Here is a 17,332-nt window from a genome sequence, read left to right as displayed (position 1 = left end):
AAACAGTAAGAAACATAGAAAATCATAGTCAGGAAAACACATGAGTGAGTGAGAAAAAGATCCCACTCACTCAAGAGTAAAAATTAAAAAGCTGTGAGTCCAGCAAAAGAGCTGGGGGGTCTCTAATGTTAATGTGGATTGGCACAAAAATGAAAATTCTCTATACCAGCTTATAGGAAGATAAACTTGCAATCAATCCGGCTCGTTCCTATGGTGGACCTTAGACAGCAACATTGCAGTAGGTGTCCCTTTATACAAACCAAACCACCAGTCCACTCTAGTAATAGGCCTCCCGGGGGGGTGGGGAGCGCATCTAGGGCAGAATCAAATAAAAGGGCTCAAGATGCCCACTGAGTCGTCCCTGCACATCAACATCTTGGAACTATGAGCAAACAGTGCGCTGGGTCCTGAAGTCTTCCTTCCAATCATACAGAGCTCGTTGGTATGAGTCCTTACCGACGACACCACTACAATGTATTCCTGCCGCAAACAACCATCGATCTGGCATTGGGCCATCTACATCAACATTTGACTCCAGGCTTTTCATCTGCCGGGCATACACAATTAGCAGATAGCCTCAGCAGATCAACAGCACAGTCCCACGAATGGGAGCTTTACAGCAGCCAAATGGGCAAAATGGGGACATCCAACTCTGGACTTCTTTGCCACGACAGCCAACAAAAATGCCAAAGGTTTGCAAGCAGACTCCACCATCGGACTCTGAAGGGGATGCATTCTCTGTCCAATGGATCAATGTCTTTGCTTATGCATTCCCACCAATACCACTAATCAGGAAAACCGTCCAAATGATCCAGAGGTACCCCTGCAAAATCATTCTGGTAGTCCCCAACTGGCTGAGGCAAACCTGGCTCTCAGATCTCCTCCAGATGTCTGCAGACAATCCGATTCCGTTGGGACAGTTTCTTTTTAAGTGCTACCTAACTTCATCAAAACCATTCAACTGAGGCAGTACAAGACTCCACTCTTAGTATAAGGCTGTACCAGCTGAGTACATGGTAGTGTAGACAGAACAGCCAGGCTTATCTTGGGAGGGAGAGAGGGCTGTAGAATCAGTACAAATGAAATTGTAATACAAATTGTCCAAAGAAACACTGAAACACTGTATGTAAAAATAAATGATTTATTTAAATACATGTAGGTCCAGATAAATCTATGGGTGAATAAGTACTAACACATTATATGAAATCACAATTTACAAAAACACAACACTATACTTGAAGGTACACTGACCAAAGTATACACCTTATTTAGAATACCGGACAGTAATTCTAGGGAAGTCGAAGCCTTTTCATACACATTCAGTATAGGACACACCTATTCTTGGGGAGGAAAAACCAGTGGTTACTTTCACAATTACATTCAGTAATGCAAGGGAAGTAGACCCTACCAGTTGTACAGTGACTCTCAGTACAAATCACATAATCAGTCAACTGGACAATATACTTTTTGTGAATAGTGGAACACTTATTCCAAGTACAGTAAAAACCTACAACTACTTTTGTGATAACACACAGTTATACTAGCTGAGTAAAACCCAAGGATGTAATATTCAATTACATGTGCTTTTGAGATCAGTGAAACACAGATTGTGATAAGCAGTAACTCTTGTAACTTATTTTTGGGATGGCACACAGCTAAATCAAGGTAAGTAAAACCCATATACTTTTTTATCCTCACAATGAAATCCAAGTTGGCTTTTTCCCAGCTAAACAAGTCGCCCTCAACCATTGCCCCTGTGATGGGACTGTTCTATGTTGGCTGGCTGACGTGTATTGCCTTCAAATCTCCCTGGATCTCCTTGGTCGAGGACTAGGTTTTACTGGCACCTTCTTTGACATTGCTTCTGCTCCTGACTGACTCCAGGAAAGATGGAATTTTCTTCTTTTCCTTCGTTGGGTTGTCGACGGTCCACGGTTCAAGTCCCTCTGGATACCCGATCCTTGTCCCAGGACTATAAGGTAAACTCTGTACTTGTCTGGTTCTCCCACTGCTGTCTCCAAATCAAATCTTCAGGAATTGGCACCATAGGTACTGGGTTCCTGTATATTCTTTGACTGTCCCTCCCAGCTCTCCTGCGTCCTAAGGTATTGGGGGTTTGCAGGTCCACCTCTACTGCAGTTCACCTTTGTCCCGAATCCTGATCTGAGTTTCTTCTCTGGTCGTCTGGGGATGGTCATCCTCAGGGGGTTTGGTGTACCGCAGGGTTAGTGCTTAGTGTGGGATATATTGTGTACTTGCCTGCTTTTTTTCCCATAACCACTGCTTTGCCTATGGAGTTTTCCCCATTATTTCCTATAGGGCAATTTGAACAACTTTTAAACTCCTCTAAAGTATATTTTAAATGTACTTGCCTGAGCATTGTATTGTTCCTGGATCCTCCTTTATTACCTGAATTTGCTACGAATGAATTTGTGCTGTATCCTCTATTTCCTACAGATTTTTTAAAATCATTGCATTACACTCCTACCAACTGATATTTTCTAGGATACTTTGTGTTGCTATTATTATGTTTCTTATATGGCTCTAGGAGTTTTATGAGCCCATGAATGCCCCATAATTTAAGCCTAACGGTTTTCTGACTTTGGTGTGGCCCTCCTGACTTTGTTGTGAATCCCTAACCCCCTTTCTGCCTCAAGGTGCCACATATAAGTATATAGTCTATCTGTGTCTAACCTGTTTTTATTATATTCTAGAGATGTTCAGAGATTCTGTGACTGGTCATGTACTGCCATTTGTGGATACTAATCATGACTGTATAAATCTCTTTAGTCCTTTACCATTTTTATACATAATGTGGTTTTCTATGTTTTATGTTCAATTCAAAGTACTTAGTTGCTATATGTGTTGTTGTAAATAAAGGGTATTTATGTTTCAGTATATCTGTGTAATTTATTCTTCTGGGGTGTCTATTTGGGACTAGCGGTACCTATCCACCAGCCCTTCTTCCTCCCTTGCACAAAGCTGTAATAGACTGACATGGCTACCAAATAAGAGAGTTTGGTCTATCTTTTAGTTGGAACCCTGCTTTACCCATAGGATATATAGTTTCACCCCTCAACAGAGGGCTGTGGAAATATCCACCTAGCAATCAAGTATGCCAGTACTTAAAGTTGGCTAACGCTAGTTAACAAACTTGGTTTGCAAAGTCAGTTTACCAGTGGGAGCTCTGGTCTACAGTTCTTCAGCAATGGTCTTGCAAGCAGTGAGGTGTTGTCGGCAAGCAGTATGACAGCATGATTACTGGGATTTGCGCTGAATCGGAAAAGACACTCTTGAAGCTGTAATAGAGTGCAGTTGTGTTGTTCGCAAGCTTTACTATTTTGGTACCAGGTAGATGCATGCATGATTCAGGGCTTGGAGTTCAGGTAATCTTTCAAATATTGGCGTCCCAAAGAAACTTGTTGATTTCTTTCCGGTGCTCCCACCTGTTTGTGACTAATGCGCTCAGGGATGAGCCTCCAGGCTTCCTGCGAGATGTGCTGCTTTAATGTTTTCAGTTCAGCTGTTTGCACTGTGATAGGGAATGGAGCCCCGATCCATCACTTCCCATTGCTCTCTCAAAGTCTGGTATCGTAATACACTGGCACATACTCTCTGTTGGGTTGGTCTTGGCAAACTGTAGTAGTTTGACTTCCACATACTCTTCTTCCTTTGGCATGATGGTATTTTGCATCCGGGTGAATCCTGGGTAAAGTAGCTGGTTTCCCGGTTTCCTTGGGTGTTCAGTACAAACTAGTCAGGTGATTTCAAATACGTTGTGGCATTTAAATCACTAGTTACTGCCACATTCTAACTTTTCTGAATACTTCCCGGACAAACACTCAAAATGTGGATTCTGCCTTGGAATGTCTGGTATTTAAGTATCATGCCAGATCTGGTCTTTGCTCTTCCTGTCCTCACCCTCTGTTACAGACAGATGCCATGACCATACATGGGTTCATCCATTTCCTTTACCAAAAGGGAACACACTGTGAATGTGAACTCCCTGTGACTTTGTGTGCCACTCTGGGAAATGCTTTTGAATTCCACCGTTCAAAAAAAAGGAATATATGGGTCCTTACCAAGTAAGTGCACAGTGTTATGTGGGTTGAGCGCATTTGGGTTACCCTAAGCATGTGAGGCATTGACTCTCACAGGACCACATTATGTTGTCACATCTTGGATTATGCATCTCATCCATGCCTATCCGGGTGCTAAAATTTTCAGAATCAAACCTTTGGGCAGAGTCTGACAGGGCCACCCTATTTGGGTGAACAGGAACATACACAAACATCTAGGAAAACTGTATCAAGGTAGTGTGGCTGAGCAGTAAGGCTTAGGCATAGAGTGTAGGGGCGATGAAGGGTTCAGTTAAGTACACTCTCGATAGTTCCAATTCAGGCAAAATGTATAAAAATACACATTTATTTATTAGGCCTTGTTAGGAAAGATTTCTATTTACAGCTCCTTTCCCTCCATTTTTATGCTCTCACCCCCTCACCCCCAAACGTTTTGCTTTTATTTTTGAATCTGACCTGCTTTCCTCATATGTTAGGGGGAAGCCGACATGTCCTTCAAGTGGTCAGTACATTGTTTCCCTTAGTCTTGTTACATTATCACTGTTGCTAACTTTTTATTATTGTACAATGCAGTCCAATGGGGGCACTGTTTCTGTTTTGCCCAAGACTCTGAGGATTTCTTGTTACTTTAGGTGCGTCTCAGGCACAAGCTGGTGGCAGCAGATTTTTTTTCTTTTTTAACTGTTTTTATTCTTTTTACTCATGCACATTCGCGTTTACCGCAAATGGCTGTTAAAGGTGGCCAGCGCACAAATATGGCCTTGCCACAAAGTTTTCAGTTTTTTCTTTGGCCGTATTGTAGTTTGACCTTCTTCCTGCCATCTCAGGTCAGCAAATCCCTTAAAAGGGCATGCACTCGCCCAGGAAAGCTGCTGCTTTCACTAGCTAGTGAGCTTTTGTGTGTGAGCCCAGGGGAGGGTGCTGGGATTGTTTGGTCCCAGTCCACATCTCTTGGTGCCAGAGAGTCTGCTGATGTGCGGATGTGAAACCAGTAGTGGTCTCTGATCGGACAACTACTGGCTGTTTGAATGGTGCCGATCCTAACCAATGGTGGGCTTGGCCTTGCTTCCAGCTCAAATCTGGATAAGAGGACGACTCCTGCATCCATACTTTAGATCCGAGTTGGAGCCCAGAATCCTATGATAAAAAGCAGCCTGAGGACAGCTGCTACAGTGGACCAGCATCCTCTACAGTGTCTGGCCTCGTGAAGCCCTGCTCCTTTGCAAGATCTCCAAAGTGCCTTATTGGTGCTTCAGCCCATGGACAAGTCTTAAAGCCTTCTCGAGGTTGCATGCCCCAAGAACCTTCGGAAGTGTCACTGAACTGCCCTGTAGACGGGCCCGCTCCTTCCGGGACTACTTCTCCAGAGCAGTCATTGTTCGATTTTCAGCCTCAGAACGTTGTTGGTCGCCAGCTTGTGGCATAATTTGCATCCTCCTGAAATTTCAGCATCAAAGGAAGCCGAATTGGAGCTACTTCTGTGACCGTGCCTGCTAGATCGCCTGCAAGTGGTGACAGTTGCTGAAACTCGCCTTCATTTCATTCACCCTCTGAAGTGTCCTGAAGGGGTCCGCATCGCAACGTCTTGATTCTTGATCGTCTGGGCTTGCATCTTGAAATTTGACCCGACCTAAAGAAGCACTCGACTGCAACCCCATGGTACCCCTAACAAGGGTTGGAAGATTGGGTCCCCAGAGGTTCGTCTGACTATCTAGAGTGTGGCCTCGGAAAACCGTATCAGGACAGTAAGTAAGCATACCTGTAACTCTCCCCACTGTCCTCCATAAGGTAACATTGCGTGCAAAGCCCCTTGTCCCCTAACACTCTCTGTTCTTACCATTGGTTGTAGAACCTGGGGCAAGTATCCTACCCCCCAGCTAGCCTTGGGACTGGGATAGAGGGGAGTAGTCACCGGTCTTGGGACAAATACTTATCCTACTTTGAAATTGTTATGAACTGTTTGAAATCGCCATCAAAAGCCTGTTGAATCCTTTGTTAGAATAACTTACCTGAAGAAACCCGTTTTGGAACCTGTCTCATTTGGGCTCTAAGCCCCGTACATTTTATGGCTGGGCTTCTTAAGTAAAAAGGAATTGGGATTGTAGTGGCCTTGACCACTTATCAACGTACCTTGATTTGGTTTTGGCTAAACTCTGATACTCCCCATTTACCATAACTATAGTGGCCTCCTAAAATCTTTTCCTCTGGGTAGATTTTAGAAATTCATCCTTACGCAAGCCCGGCTGAAAGTTCAGAATCATCCACATTCTTAAACCCCAGATAAGGAGAGCAAGAAGCTAGATGATGTGGAATGGAAGGTCTGTGCTAATGGCATCCTGGCTTTGAGAGCTGTCAACACCACCTGCGCCCTGGCCAAGTACACCTGGAATCTGTAATTCCTGAGGCTGCTGAGAACTTGCTGAGCCAGGAGATGAACGATGGGCTTGCCTCTGCGCATGAAGATGTAAAAAAAAAGCTACAGGACATAACTTACAGTCTGGTCTAGATATAGCCGACTGTGTGACTAGTGCAGTGGGCACTGAGTCTGATTTGTGCAGACATAATGGCTATGGTTATATTTTCTCTCTAATCTTCTTGACATGCTGTTTGACAGCAACAATCTGAGGTCAAAGCAGTTGAGTTCTTAGACGTTCAAGACCTACAATGCCATTGTCAAGTCCTTGGGCTTAGCTGTCTAACAGCAACCTGCCACAGCACCCAGGGCCAGTTTCTTCCCGTCATTTACCTCTTTTGCCCACCTTTGAAGCTAAAACAATTTAATTTGGACTTTAAACATTCGACTCCAATGGAGAGGAAGGTTGTCCCCGTTTGTCAAGAGTTGGCAGCTCAGCAAGGACCGTGGCATCATACCTTCTGCGATGCCTGGGCCTTATGGGTTGTATCTTAGATTACCTGCCTTCCCTTTATTCAACACCTGGTTCCCTGTCTTTATTTTAATTCTTCCAGAGCCGCTTTTACAGCACAGGTGTTTGCTACGCATTCACCTGCTGTGCCATTTTTCAGGGTGCACTCTACCCAGAGCTTTCCTTATGCACGAAGGCGGAAGACACTACCTTCGCCGCCCACTTTATTTGAAGGTAGTGTTCCTCCCCTTCCCGCACTGCTGTTGCATTCACACCCCCCTCCCTCCTATCTGCTCTAGTCTCCCATTCTCCTTTCCACTCTCTGCCCTGGTGGTCCCATACCCTGCCTTGTCCACTACACCGTCATGCCCCTTTCCTGAGCCATAAACGTTGTAACTGCAAATTTGTCATGGTTAATGCAGCGTGGTAAAGACAAGTATGGCAACACCCACCTAACAACCCTCCTTCCCTTTCCTCCGATTCCCTCTTTTTGGAGAAGGTTCACCAAGTCCTGCCCAAGAGCACCATAGAGCTGCTACCTAACTCCAGAGAAGGAAAAGGCTGATATTCTCTGTACTTTCTGGTGCAGAAGAAAGATGGGGGGCATGCATCCTTCAAGTATCTGTGGCTCTTCAATTTGTATTGGCGCAAGGACAAATTCAGTGTTGTTACTTTGGCCCAGATCCTCAAGGCCCTCAAGCTGTAAGACTGTTTGGTGTCCATAAACATTTACAATGCCCATTTCTATATTTTACTTCCAAAGCCCAGCAAGTACAAGAGTTGTATGGTTGGGAACACCCATTACCAGTTCAGGGTCCTTCCTCTGCCAAGCTGTTGACTGTTGTCCCTGCACGTCCCGACAAGGGAAAAAGTTCACATCTGTTCCTACATGGATGACTGGCTCACGCGAGCTTGCACCACAGATCAGGTGTCAGCCCACCTGGCATATGCTGCATAGCTTAGACCTCTCACTGAACTTCAATAAGTCCCACATCATACCATCCTACTTGTTCCAGTTAATTGGGGAGATTCTGGGCTCTTATTCTACCAAGACCTTTTATCCCCAGGAGCAGGTGGTATGCAGTTTTTTGTACCAAACCCATAGTTAAGTTCCAGCCTCAGTCTTTCTGCATCTTCTGGGCTTCTTGGTGCCCGGCATCTTTGTGGTGACGGATATTCATTTGTGCATCAGGTCCCTCCAGATAGTGCATCGATGTCAGTGGTTTTGGTTTCAAGGCAACCTATCTAACCAGTAGCAGTTCTCCAACGAAATACCAGAGGACTGCCTGTGGTAAGCCAGTGTTCAGAAGGAAGAGCTTCTATAAGTCCCTTGACCTCAACTGATAATTGTCAGACGGGACGCTCACCTGATCTTACAGTGAGCAGGCTCTGATTCACTGCTGAGGCACAGGAGAAGCATATCAATCCTGTATCTGGCCATGGTGGCTTTACTTCTGTCCACAATGGTATATTCTGATGGCCAAGACAGTGGTTGTGCATTACATTTACAAGCAAGGTAGTGTAGTGTGGTGTGTTTCACTGTGGTTCTGGACTCTAGAGAACAACATCTCTGTTTGCTGCCTAGCTTGCCAGAACGCAGAACATGACTGTGGATGCCTTGAGAAAGCAGACATCGACCTCCCACGCATGGGAAATCATCCTGGTAGTTCCGGATGAGATCTTCAATCTTCACCCTTCGGGGAACCCCTCACATGGACCTCCACTCGCTAAAGGAAGTGTGAGTTACTTTGCTCCAGAGAGCTAGGGGACCCTTTGATAGTAGAGTGGAACTATGATCTCCTCTGACATTCCACTAATACCCGTCATTCCACTGCAGAAGTTTGAATCCACTGTGATCCTGATCGCCCTAGACTGGGTCAGGAGGATGTGGTACACAGAACTTCCCAACCTGTCCATCTGTCTTCTGTGGCGCCTCCTGACAAGTGTGGAGCTGCTTTCCTAGTCAGTGGGCCAGGTCCTTCACCAGAGCATCAGTAGTCTCTCCCTTCATCATTGGCTACTGAGAGGCTAAGGCATAATGAGAGGAATCTGACCGTTCCTGGATGTGCTCCTTTCTGCCCTGAGGCCTGCCACCAAGTTCATTCACACATGCAACTGAGAGGGTCTCTTGGTGACTCATATGGTATCCCCCCAGAATTGTGCCACTATGTCTCCCCCTCTGGAGCTGGATAGGGGTTGGGGAAATGTTGATCACCAAGACCTGGATGTTGCTATGGTGCTCCACTGTGTTGACCCCCATCACCAGTTGGTAGGGTGATGCTCTTGGGTTGCTTGGGCATTTCACTCCAACCCAGAGCCGTTTACCGGTAGGTATACCCTTAGGTTTGTTTTGACCATAATCGTCTCCTTTTCAGGAAAGGAGGCATTATTAGGATGTGGATGGGTGAGGATCATGGGTAACTGTGCACAAGGGATATGGCTAGTGCGACAAGAACACCCCTGTCGATTCCCTTTTTACTTTGGAAATAAATAACTTGTACTACTTCAGACCAACCGCTAGATAGCCTATTCAGAGCATGTGACTCTAAACAGATAAACGCCACAGAAAGAGTATTATAGGGCAAGTGCTGTCGACCTTAAACCTGATCATCATGAAATATAGCAGCAAAGAAAATCAGAAACAATACTATAAAATGACAAAACAAAATCCTATTTCACAATCTTGTAATCCAAGGGTGTCCCTTTTAAAAATTGTTTTTTAAATATTCTTGAAGCCAACCCCTACATTTGATAAACTTCCTATACCATAGCCTCTAGCTCTTCCCATACCATATCTGTCCCAGGGGTTCTATCTTTCCAATGAATAGCGGTTAATAACTGGTGCATTCACAGTGAATTTAAAAAACAACCAGGGAAAAGAAAACCTACACTCAATGGCACACTGCGAAAGATCCAAATATCAGATTAGAATAATATAATTCCACTCCAATGCCTTTGCTTAATTTCTTCTGTAGCTATTGCCAAAATTAACTGTACCTACTACGATTAAAAAGTATGTTATGCTTTTTGTATGTTTCATCTGTCTGTATTCGGGATTTGAAACTCCCCTGGTTTGTGGATTGCAGATGATAAATGCGGCACAGAGAACAGTGATGGGACTGCAAAGCTTGTTGTAGGCTAGGTTCTCACTATGTTGAAAGCAATCCACTGGCAATTTTGTTATTACAATTATTTTAGGACTGCTGTTATTGTTTCATAATCTGTTGCCCAAGTTTTACCCCAAGGACATAATGCATACCAATCAACCAGGCGCCCTCTGACCATGCTTCTTTTCTGCTGCCTCTAAGTCAAAGCTTTCTACTAACACCTTAAGGGCCTTTTTCTTCAGAGAACAAAAGAAATGTAGTGATGAACATTGTGTGCTGCACTAATCTAGGTAGTATCTTTGCTGCCTATTTAACTGGATGATTTCTTATTTGGTTTACCCATACCTGTGCAGAATGCTTGATTGTTATTCAATAGGTATAGCTTTTAATGTACTTTTTTCAGTTGTGTATTTAATGATGACATGCATACTTTTGTTTCTCACAAAGACATCCGCCTTTCTTTTCTATTTTAGGCAAAAAACTGGGTTAAAAGAGCTGGAATTTTTAAAGAAGCTAAACGATGCCGATCCTGATGACAAATTCCACTGTTTGCGACTATTCAGGCACTTTTACCACAAACAGCATTTGTGTCTGGTTTTTGAGCCTCTCAGGTAATTTGGCAAAAAAATCAGGATTGTTCTCTAAAGCCAGTTCGCTTAATATCTACTCACACACACACACACACACACACACACTCACTCACACTCAAACACTCTCACACTCATACACTCACACTCACGGTCATACATAAATGTTTCCTTGGAATTAACCAGACTGGCAAATTTAGGTACTTAATAGTACAAGAGTGGAGTGTTGGGGAGAATTCTCATTTCTCTGCTAATTCTCCTCAACCTTAGAGACCGCCAGCTCTTTTTCTGGACTTTAGTACTTTTTTTCACTCATGTATTTTTGATCTGATTTGGACTGTTTCTCTTTGGTTTTGGAGTCTTGACAGACTCCATACGCATCTACCTTTTGTATTGTGACACACAGCACCTTCAGTGTAGTGTCACAGAGAAGTCCTTTGGATTTCTCTTAACGTTTAAATACCTTCTCTTGGGTAAACTACTCTTCCCAAGAGTAGTAAAGTGAAATTGACTTTACTTACCTGTTTTTCCGATGTAAGTCCAGTACAGCCCATTTTATATGGAAGTACTGGGGGTTACTTAGGAGCCTCTTTTCCTACTTAACATTGTTTATTACCCTCATTACTTTTAATGGCTGGTGGCAGTGGTTTAATTGTCCTACCATTGTGCGTTTTTACCGCAAGCTGAATCCTCAGCTGCAGTATTGCACCCATGGATGCTCTATTTGTCAAAATAGCCCCGGTCTTCTTTTTTCGCCATTTCTTGGTTGTTATGTCGGTCTTGGGTTTTACCCTGCACGCCAAGCCAGGTTTAACCCTTTTGTTCGTTTTGCCTTTGGCAGGCTTAAGTGCTGAAACCCGCTTCTGGCTCCAGTGTGTCTGGCAGCACAGAAAGCAAGTGAGGTGTCTGAAACTCCCTGTCCTTGGTTACCTGAATGCACCCAGTCTTCATTGGTTGGCTGGCTGTCCTTCCAGGACAGCCACCCTGCTGTGTGAGTGACAGCTAGGCTGTGCATGAATGGGAGAAACCTGCATAAAAGGTGAGGTCTTTTGAACAGAAGGCAGAGTCGACCACTGGAAGAAACATCCGACGAAAGAAACTGGAAGAGAAGCTTGCTGTACCCTCCTGGACCGTTGAACTGCCCTGTGAAGCCCGGCTGCAGTGCTGAAGCTCCAACTTCGTATCGAATAGAGAAGCCCGGAACGGACGACTTCTTCCCTTGGGTTGGTGAGACCAACTGACCCTAAGACAAACTTTGCTTGAACCCCTCTCCCTGTTGGCTGTACTTCCTTGCTCCTGCTGGAACTGAGTGCCAGGGGTCAGGAGCACCAGAAATGGGTGCATCGTCTTTAAGCCAGACCTGAGCTCCAGGAAAATCCTGAGTACCTTCCAGAAGCAGGACAACCCAAGCCTGAGCCACCTCAACAGAGTGCTGGCCCCCAGAAGCAAGGGGAGCCTATAAGGTGTCCAAGAACCACAGGGGTGCTATTTGCCGGTAGCTGAAACTGCGAAGTGTTTCTGATTTGGAAAGCACCCATAGCCGCCGATGACCTTCGAAATGCAGTGCAGTTGTCCTCCAGGCGTCCTCCCTCTTGTCCCCATGACTGAGGCCCAGGAACCCAAGAACTGCAGCGCTGACACCAGAACAGAAGCCAGCTGGATCCTCTTCTTCCAACCTAAGGTACTGTTGTCACTTACCTCTTTTATCTTTAGCTTGCTTGTTCTCACTGGAGACTTGCAGTAGCTGCTTTTTGCAGAGTTGCGTGCAGCTTTGCCCTTCAAACGCCTTATGGCTTGTGGCCCAACAGTGATTATTCTTCTACAAACCTTCTAAATAACATTGTGCAAGACTTTTGTGCTATCTGAAGAAGTGCCTCAGCTCCCTAGACATTGTCCCAATTGACTTTGGCTGTCCTGGCAACCTGCACTCTTCTGACCCATTCCCTTTGGTTTTAACTGTCCCTCATAGGTGGTGCATAAGTTTAACTTGTATTGCTGGGAAAGGTGTAACCTAGACTTCATTCGAAAATTGTAAAGTATTCACAGATTTTGAGAACCTTTTAACTTTTTTTTTCTTTGCTTTTCCTTTTCCACAACCTCAGTATTTCATTAAGTGTCAAACGTGATATATCAATGTCTGCAGTGTCCTAGTAATTGAAGTCACTTCAGGGTGTAGGCAGTGTGTGTGACACATCCCAAAAGGGTATCTACTTGCTTAACTTGCACACACAAGAGATTTAGTCACCCTAAACGCAAATCCTCTCCCACCCAAGTGCAAAATAACTTGACAACTATAACCGGAGCCCTCATCAATGCAATATCCTTCATAGCACATGCTACGGAAATTTCTGACACATTATCCACTGATGATATAGACATCATGGCAGTTACTGAATCCTGGCTCCACTATGCAGCGGGCCCCGCCCTCATGCTAGCCATTCCAGATAACTACCAAGTACTTACAATAGACAGACCTAATGCCAGAGGAGGCGGCCTAGCTATTCTAGCTAAAACTAACCTGGCAACAAGACTGACACCTCCTCAAATCAAATTCTGCTAAATACTATCTGCCAAAATGCCCATAACCAATAACTGCACGTTAACTATTTTTCTACTATAATAGACCTCCAGGGCCTATAGGCACTTTTGAGGAGGGCAATTCAAGTTTCCTTAATAACAATACCAAGGACTCTTCACAACTCCTGCTCCTAGGAGATTTCAACCTGGGCTTCAACGACCCTGTGGACAAACACGCCCAATCAGTTGAAGCTATCCTGACAGAACATGGCCTCACCCAAAAGGTTCTTGCTCCTACGCATACCAAAAGGAGAATACTAGATTGGGTCACCAATTTAAACTGCACTATTACTATCACCAAAATAACACCACAGCCCTGGACGGACAACCAGCTAATTAGCTTCTCTTCCACAATAGAGCCTGAAAAGTTGACCATTATATCTATGGCACCCCCCCTGCCCCTACCTACCAGAAGCAAAAAAGACATTACAGCTGAAAAATGTCTCTCTCAATGACAATTCCGACCCCAACGCTCTAGTAGAGACCTTCAACAAGACTATCGCCAAGGCTCTTGACATTATTGCACCAGTCAAATTGCACAAAAGCAAACAAAGGCCCCACCTTAACACCGGTTCACCCCCCGGCTCAAAGAATTACGACTTCAGAAAAGAAAACGCCAAGCTATATGGCAACACCCCCCCCCCCCTCTCCCTCACCCACGGCCGAAAATAAAGTAATCTTAACTCATTTTTGCCAATATGTACAAAAAAGAAATAATCCTTACCAAAAGGAATACATTCAATGACGGAATCTCCAAGGCCAATTCAAACACCAAGGAGCTATTCACCATACTCTGTGAAATGGAAACCCCAATTCCACCCACTGACAAAGCCCCTAAAGATCAGCAATGGTGCACTAGCATCCAAAAGGCCTTATCTAATAAAATAGTCATCTTACAGACCAAAATAGCCACAAAAAAGCCTCCCTGCCATCCACTGAAATGCAGTCTGCCCCACCTGCTGCATTACCTAGTACCGGCATACCTTTCACATTTACTAATATCTCCATACTAGAAACTGAAAAAGTCATGCTTTCTCTGAAGCCCTCAAACAACTAGAGATTTAGCACCGTTTATCTCTAAACTAATGAATGCCTCCTTCAAGACCAGCCCAGTCCCAAACAACCTCAAAGAATCCTGGGTTCTTCCGCTACTGAAGAAACAGACATTAGACCCCTCCATCCCAACAAACTATAGACCGGTCACTACAGTCCCCTTCCCTCTCAAAATAATTGACAGAGTAGCTTACCTGCAAATTCAGAACCACCTTGAAACCCATCACCTACTATGCTCCCACCAATCCGGATTCAGACCACAACATGGCACTGAAACGGCATTCATTGATTTAAAGACTCAAATGGACGAGTTAAAGGATAAAGGTAAAATGACTATGCTACTCCTCCTCGACCTATCGGCAGCATTTGACCTGGTGGATCATGCAGTGTTATGCAAACATCTAGAGTAGAGCCAATTTTTCCAGTGATGCTATAGCCTGGGTTCAATCCTTCCTAGCCAACCATAAGATGAGAGTATTCTCCCCCTGAGCGTCCGCAGACCCAATCCAAATCACCTGTGGTGTTCCACAGGGATCATGTGTCTCACTGACTAGAATATCTTTACCAAGCCACTCTTGGACAAATTGGACAGACTGGATATTACCTTCACTAATTAGGCAGACGATACCCAGATCCTGATGCCCATTTCGGGTAACTTTGACGTGGATACGGCCTTGGTAAACAAAATATACCTCCTCATTCAGGCATGGATGGCAGCACATGGCCTCTGCTTGAATGACGACAAAACAGAGATCCTGATCCTGATTTTGGTCTTGGACGCCAATCTTAAAAAACTTAGCCCCAGCTACGCCTCATTCAGTATTGATGGCAACACAATCAAAGCAATAACTGAGGTAAAAACACTAGGATTTTAACTAGACTCTACCCTATCACTAAAAAAACAAGTTAGCGCCATGGCATCTTCAACTGCCTACATGTGCAAACTAACCAGGGCCTGCAGACCCTTCCTCTCCAAAGCTAGCTGCATCACACTCATCAATGCACTAATAATGTCTAAATTAGACTACTGCAACGCTCTATACATTGGGGCTAATAAACATATCCTAGATAAAATGCAAATATTACAAAACAATGCCCTCAGAGCAGCTCTGAACATCCCCAGAAGAGAGCACATCTCCAACACCAGAAGAGACCAGCACTGGCTAAAAATCAGTGATAGGATCCTTCTTAAAACTGTCTCTCTCACCTTTAAATGCCTGAACAACGCAGCACCCCCTATCTCTGACAGAATGATCAGAAGAACTTTGACCCACCTGACGAGATCATCTAACTCTGTGTCTAGAAGTTCCCAGATTTAAACTCTCCAAATCTGGAGGAGCCAGCTTCCCAGTTAAAGCAGCTTTATCTTGGAACGCACTCCCCCTAGCCCTTAGAACTGAACAACCATACCTTAGATTTAGCATGAGAGCATGGTTTGTGCAGTTACACTGCGCAAAGGACTCAATATTCGAATAATCATGTCCTTATTTTAGATACGCTCGAATTTCTTCAAAATAAGCAAGAGCAGCCATCCAATGGTGTGAATGGTGTTGTTTTTAATGTGGTCACAGCTGACACGTGTTTCGACCATTAGGTCGTCCTCAAGGCAAAAATAGCTGGGACCGATCCCTTATGAGTTCCTATCTGCTGTTAGCGCAAAGCTTGATAGCTGAGATTCTCGAATGATCCTTAAAGGTATGGTCAACGGGATCCGCCGCCAAAGATGTGGTACAGGATGAACATGACAAAGTTGTCAGGCAATGTAGTAGGATCCAATGGAAGGTATCAATACCTAAAAACTGTGAAAGGGATCAATCCCTCGCGCAGCATCAGTAAGGCTCGCTCTAGGTCCAATTCCTGAGCGCACGTCAACCTGTCACTCCCCTGTTCTTACCTACTACCTTAGATTTAGACGCAATTTGTTAAACTGGCTCTGACCTAATGACAACTAACTTGGCCTACTCTGTCGCTCCCATTTGCGCACGTGACTACTTGATCATTCTCTTATCTCTTCAGCTATCTGTTGTAACAGTCGGCTGTATCGACCACTGCACTTGTACTTTGTATATTTGCCTTGTTCCCCTGGCACGTTCAAATGTTATTACTGTACCTTTACCATGTTTTAACTAAGCTTTTAAGTGTACTTGTAACTGCTGCGCCCAGCAACTTAAGGGTTTGGTGCGCATTACCAAATAAATAAACAAACAAACTTAAATGTGAGGAAGTGTTCAAGTGTATTTTTTATTGTTGCATATTGCCCTTTCTAAAGAAGGCTTATTTAAAACCAGCCGTTAAATAATTTTACTAGACAACCTTGAGTAGAAGTGTTATTTGTATACTTGTAATTGTGATTCTCTGTTACACCTCTACAGCTTACATTTTACCCCTCTTGAGATAGGTCTGGCTGCTCAGTCACTCTACCAACTTGTGTAGTACAGACCTATACCAATAGGTGGGTTACCTATTACCAAGAGGACAAGGCTGGTGTCTCCCACAGGGTTACTACATACAATCTTGCCTAACATGGAGTCTTTATTAATGACAGGCTAAAACGTAGTGCTTGCCTGCCTGCATTGGAGTTAATTCAGCAACTAATAATTTCAATGTGTGATGAAAAAATGGTCTAATTCTTTACCTGGTATGTCCTTCACCTTTTAAACTGACCCTCCTTCCTCTTTCTTCGCAGCTTGGCCAGCAGTTAAAACCAATCATGCTTATTTTGTTTGCTTTGTTGACATATGGCTTACCAAATTCTCATTGTATGCCTGCACAGTTGTTGGTTTTATCGTCATTCCGGTCAAAGCAGATGTCTCGACCTGTTTTAGAAACAATATTTGCCTGGTTGGACCTCGGAGCGCTAACCGCACCAGTGCGTCACCCACCAGTGGGACAGATATAGCTGCAGCACACGGACAAAAGTGGAGCGCTGCCTGATGCTCTTTAGCATTACAAAAGAAGTGTGCTGAGCTTTGCTGGGGCGAGCAACCATTGACTTCCTGTGCCACACAGCAACTAGGGCCGGTCATGCGAGGTTGACCCAAAATGCAGATCTGATGCACATCCCT

At 44.4% G+C, this 17,332-nt stretch overlaps 1 protein-coding gene across 10 annotated transcripts in view; it reads left to right on the top strand.

Annotated features, from left to right (window-relative positions):
* The window catches only part of PRP4K (pre-mRNA processing factor kinase PRP4K), a 1,306,928-nt gene that overhangs the window by 851,229 nt on the left and 438,367 nt on the right, over positions 1 to 17,332 (top strand). For all 10 annotated transcript variants that reach the window (XR_011274234.1, XR_011274233.1, XR_011274232.1 and 7 more), the window contains one exon: positions 10,524 to 10,661. Coding sequence is in view for 4 of the 10 variants with exons in the window: in XM_069613497.1 (XP_069469598.1) it covers positions 10,524 to 10,661 (138 nt within the window). In the remaining 6 variants the exon portion in view is untranslated. The remainder of the gene's footprint in view (positions 1 to 10,523; positions 10,662 to 17,332) is intronic.

This window comes from Ambystoma mexicanum, chromosome 5p (genome assembly GCF_040938575.1).
Source record: "Ambystoma mexicanum isolate Mex_15411 chromosome 5p, UKY_AmexF1_1, whole genome shotgun sequence".
NCBI classification, from domain to species: Eukaryota; Metazoa; Chordata; class Amphibia; order Caudata; family Ambystomatidae; genus Ambystoma; species Ambystoma mexicanum.
The sequence above is the reverse complement of the archived record's forward strand: the minus strand, read 5'-3'. Positions and strand labels throughout refer to the sequence as shown.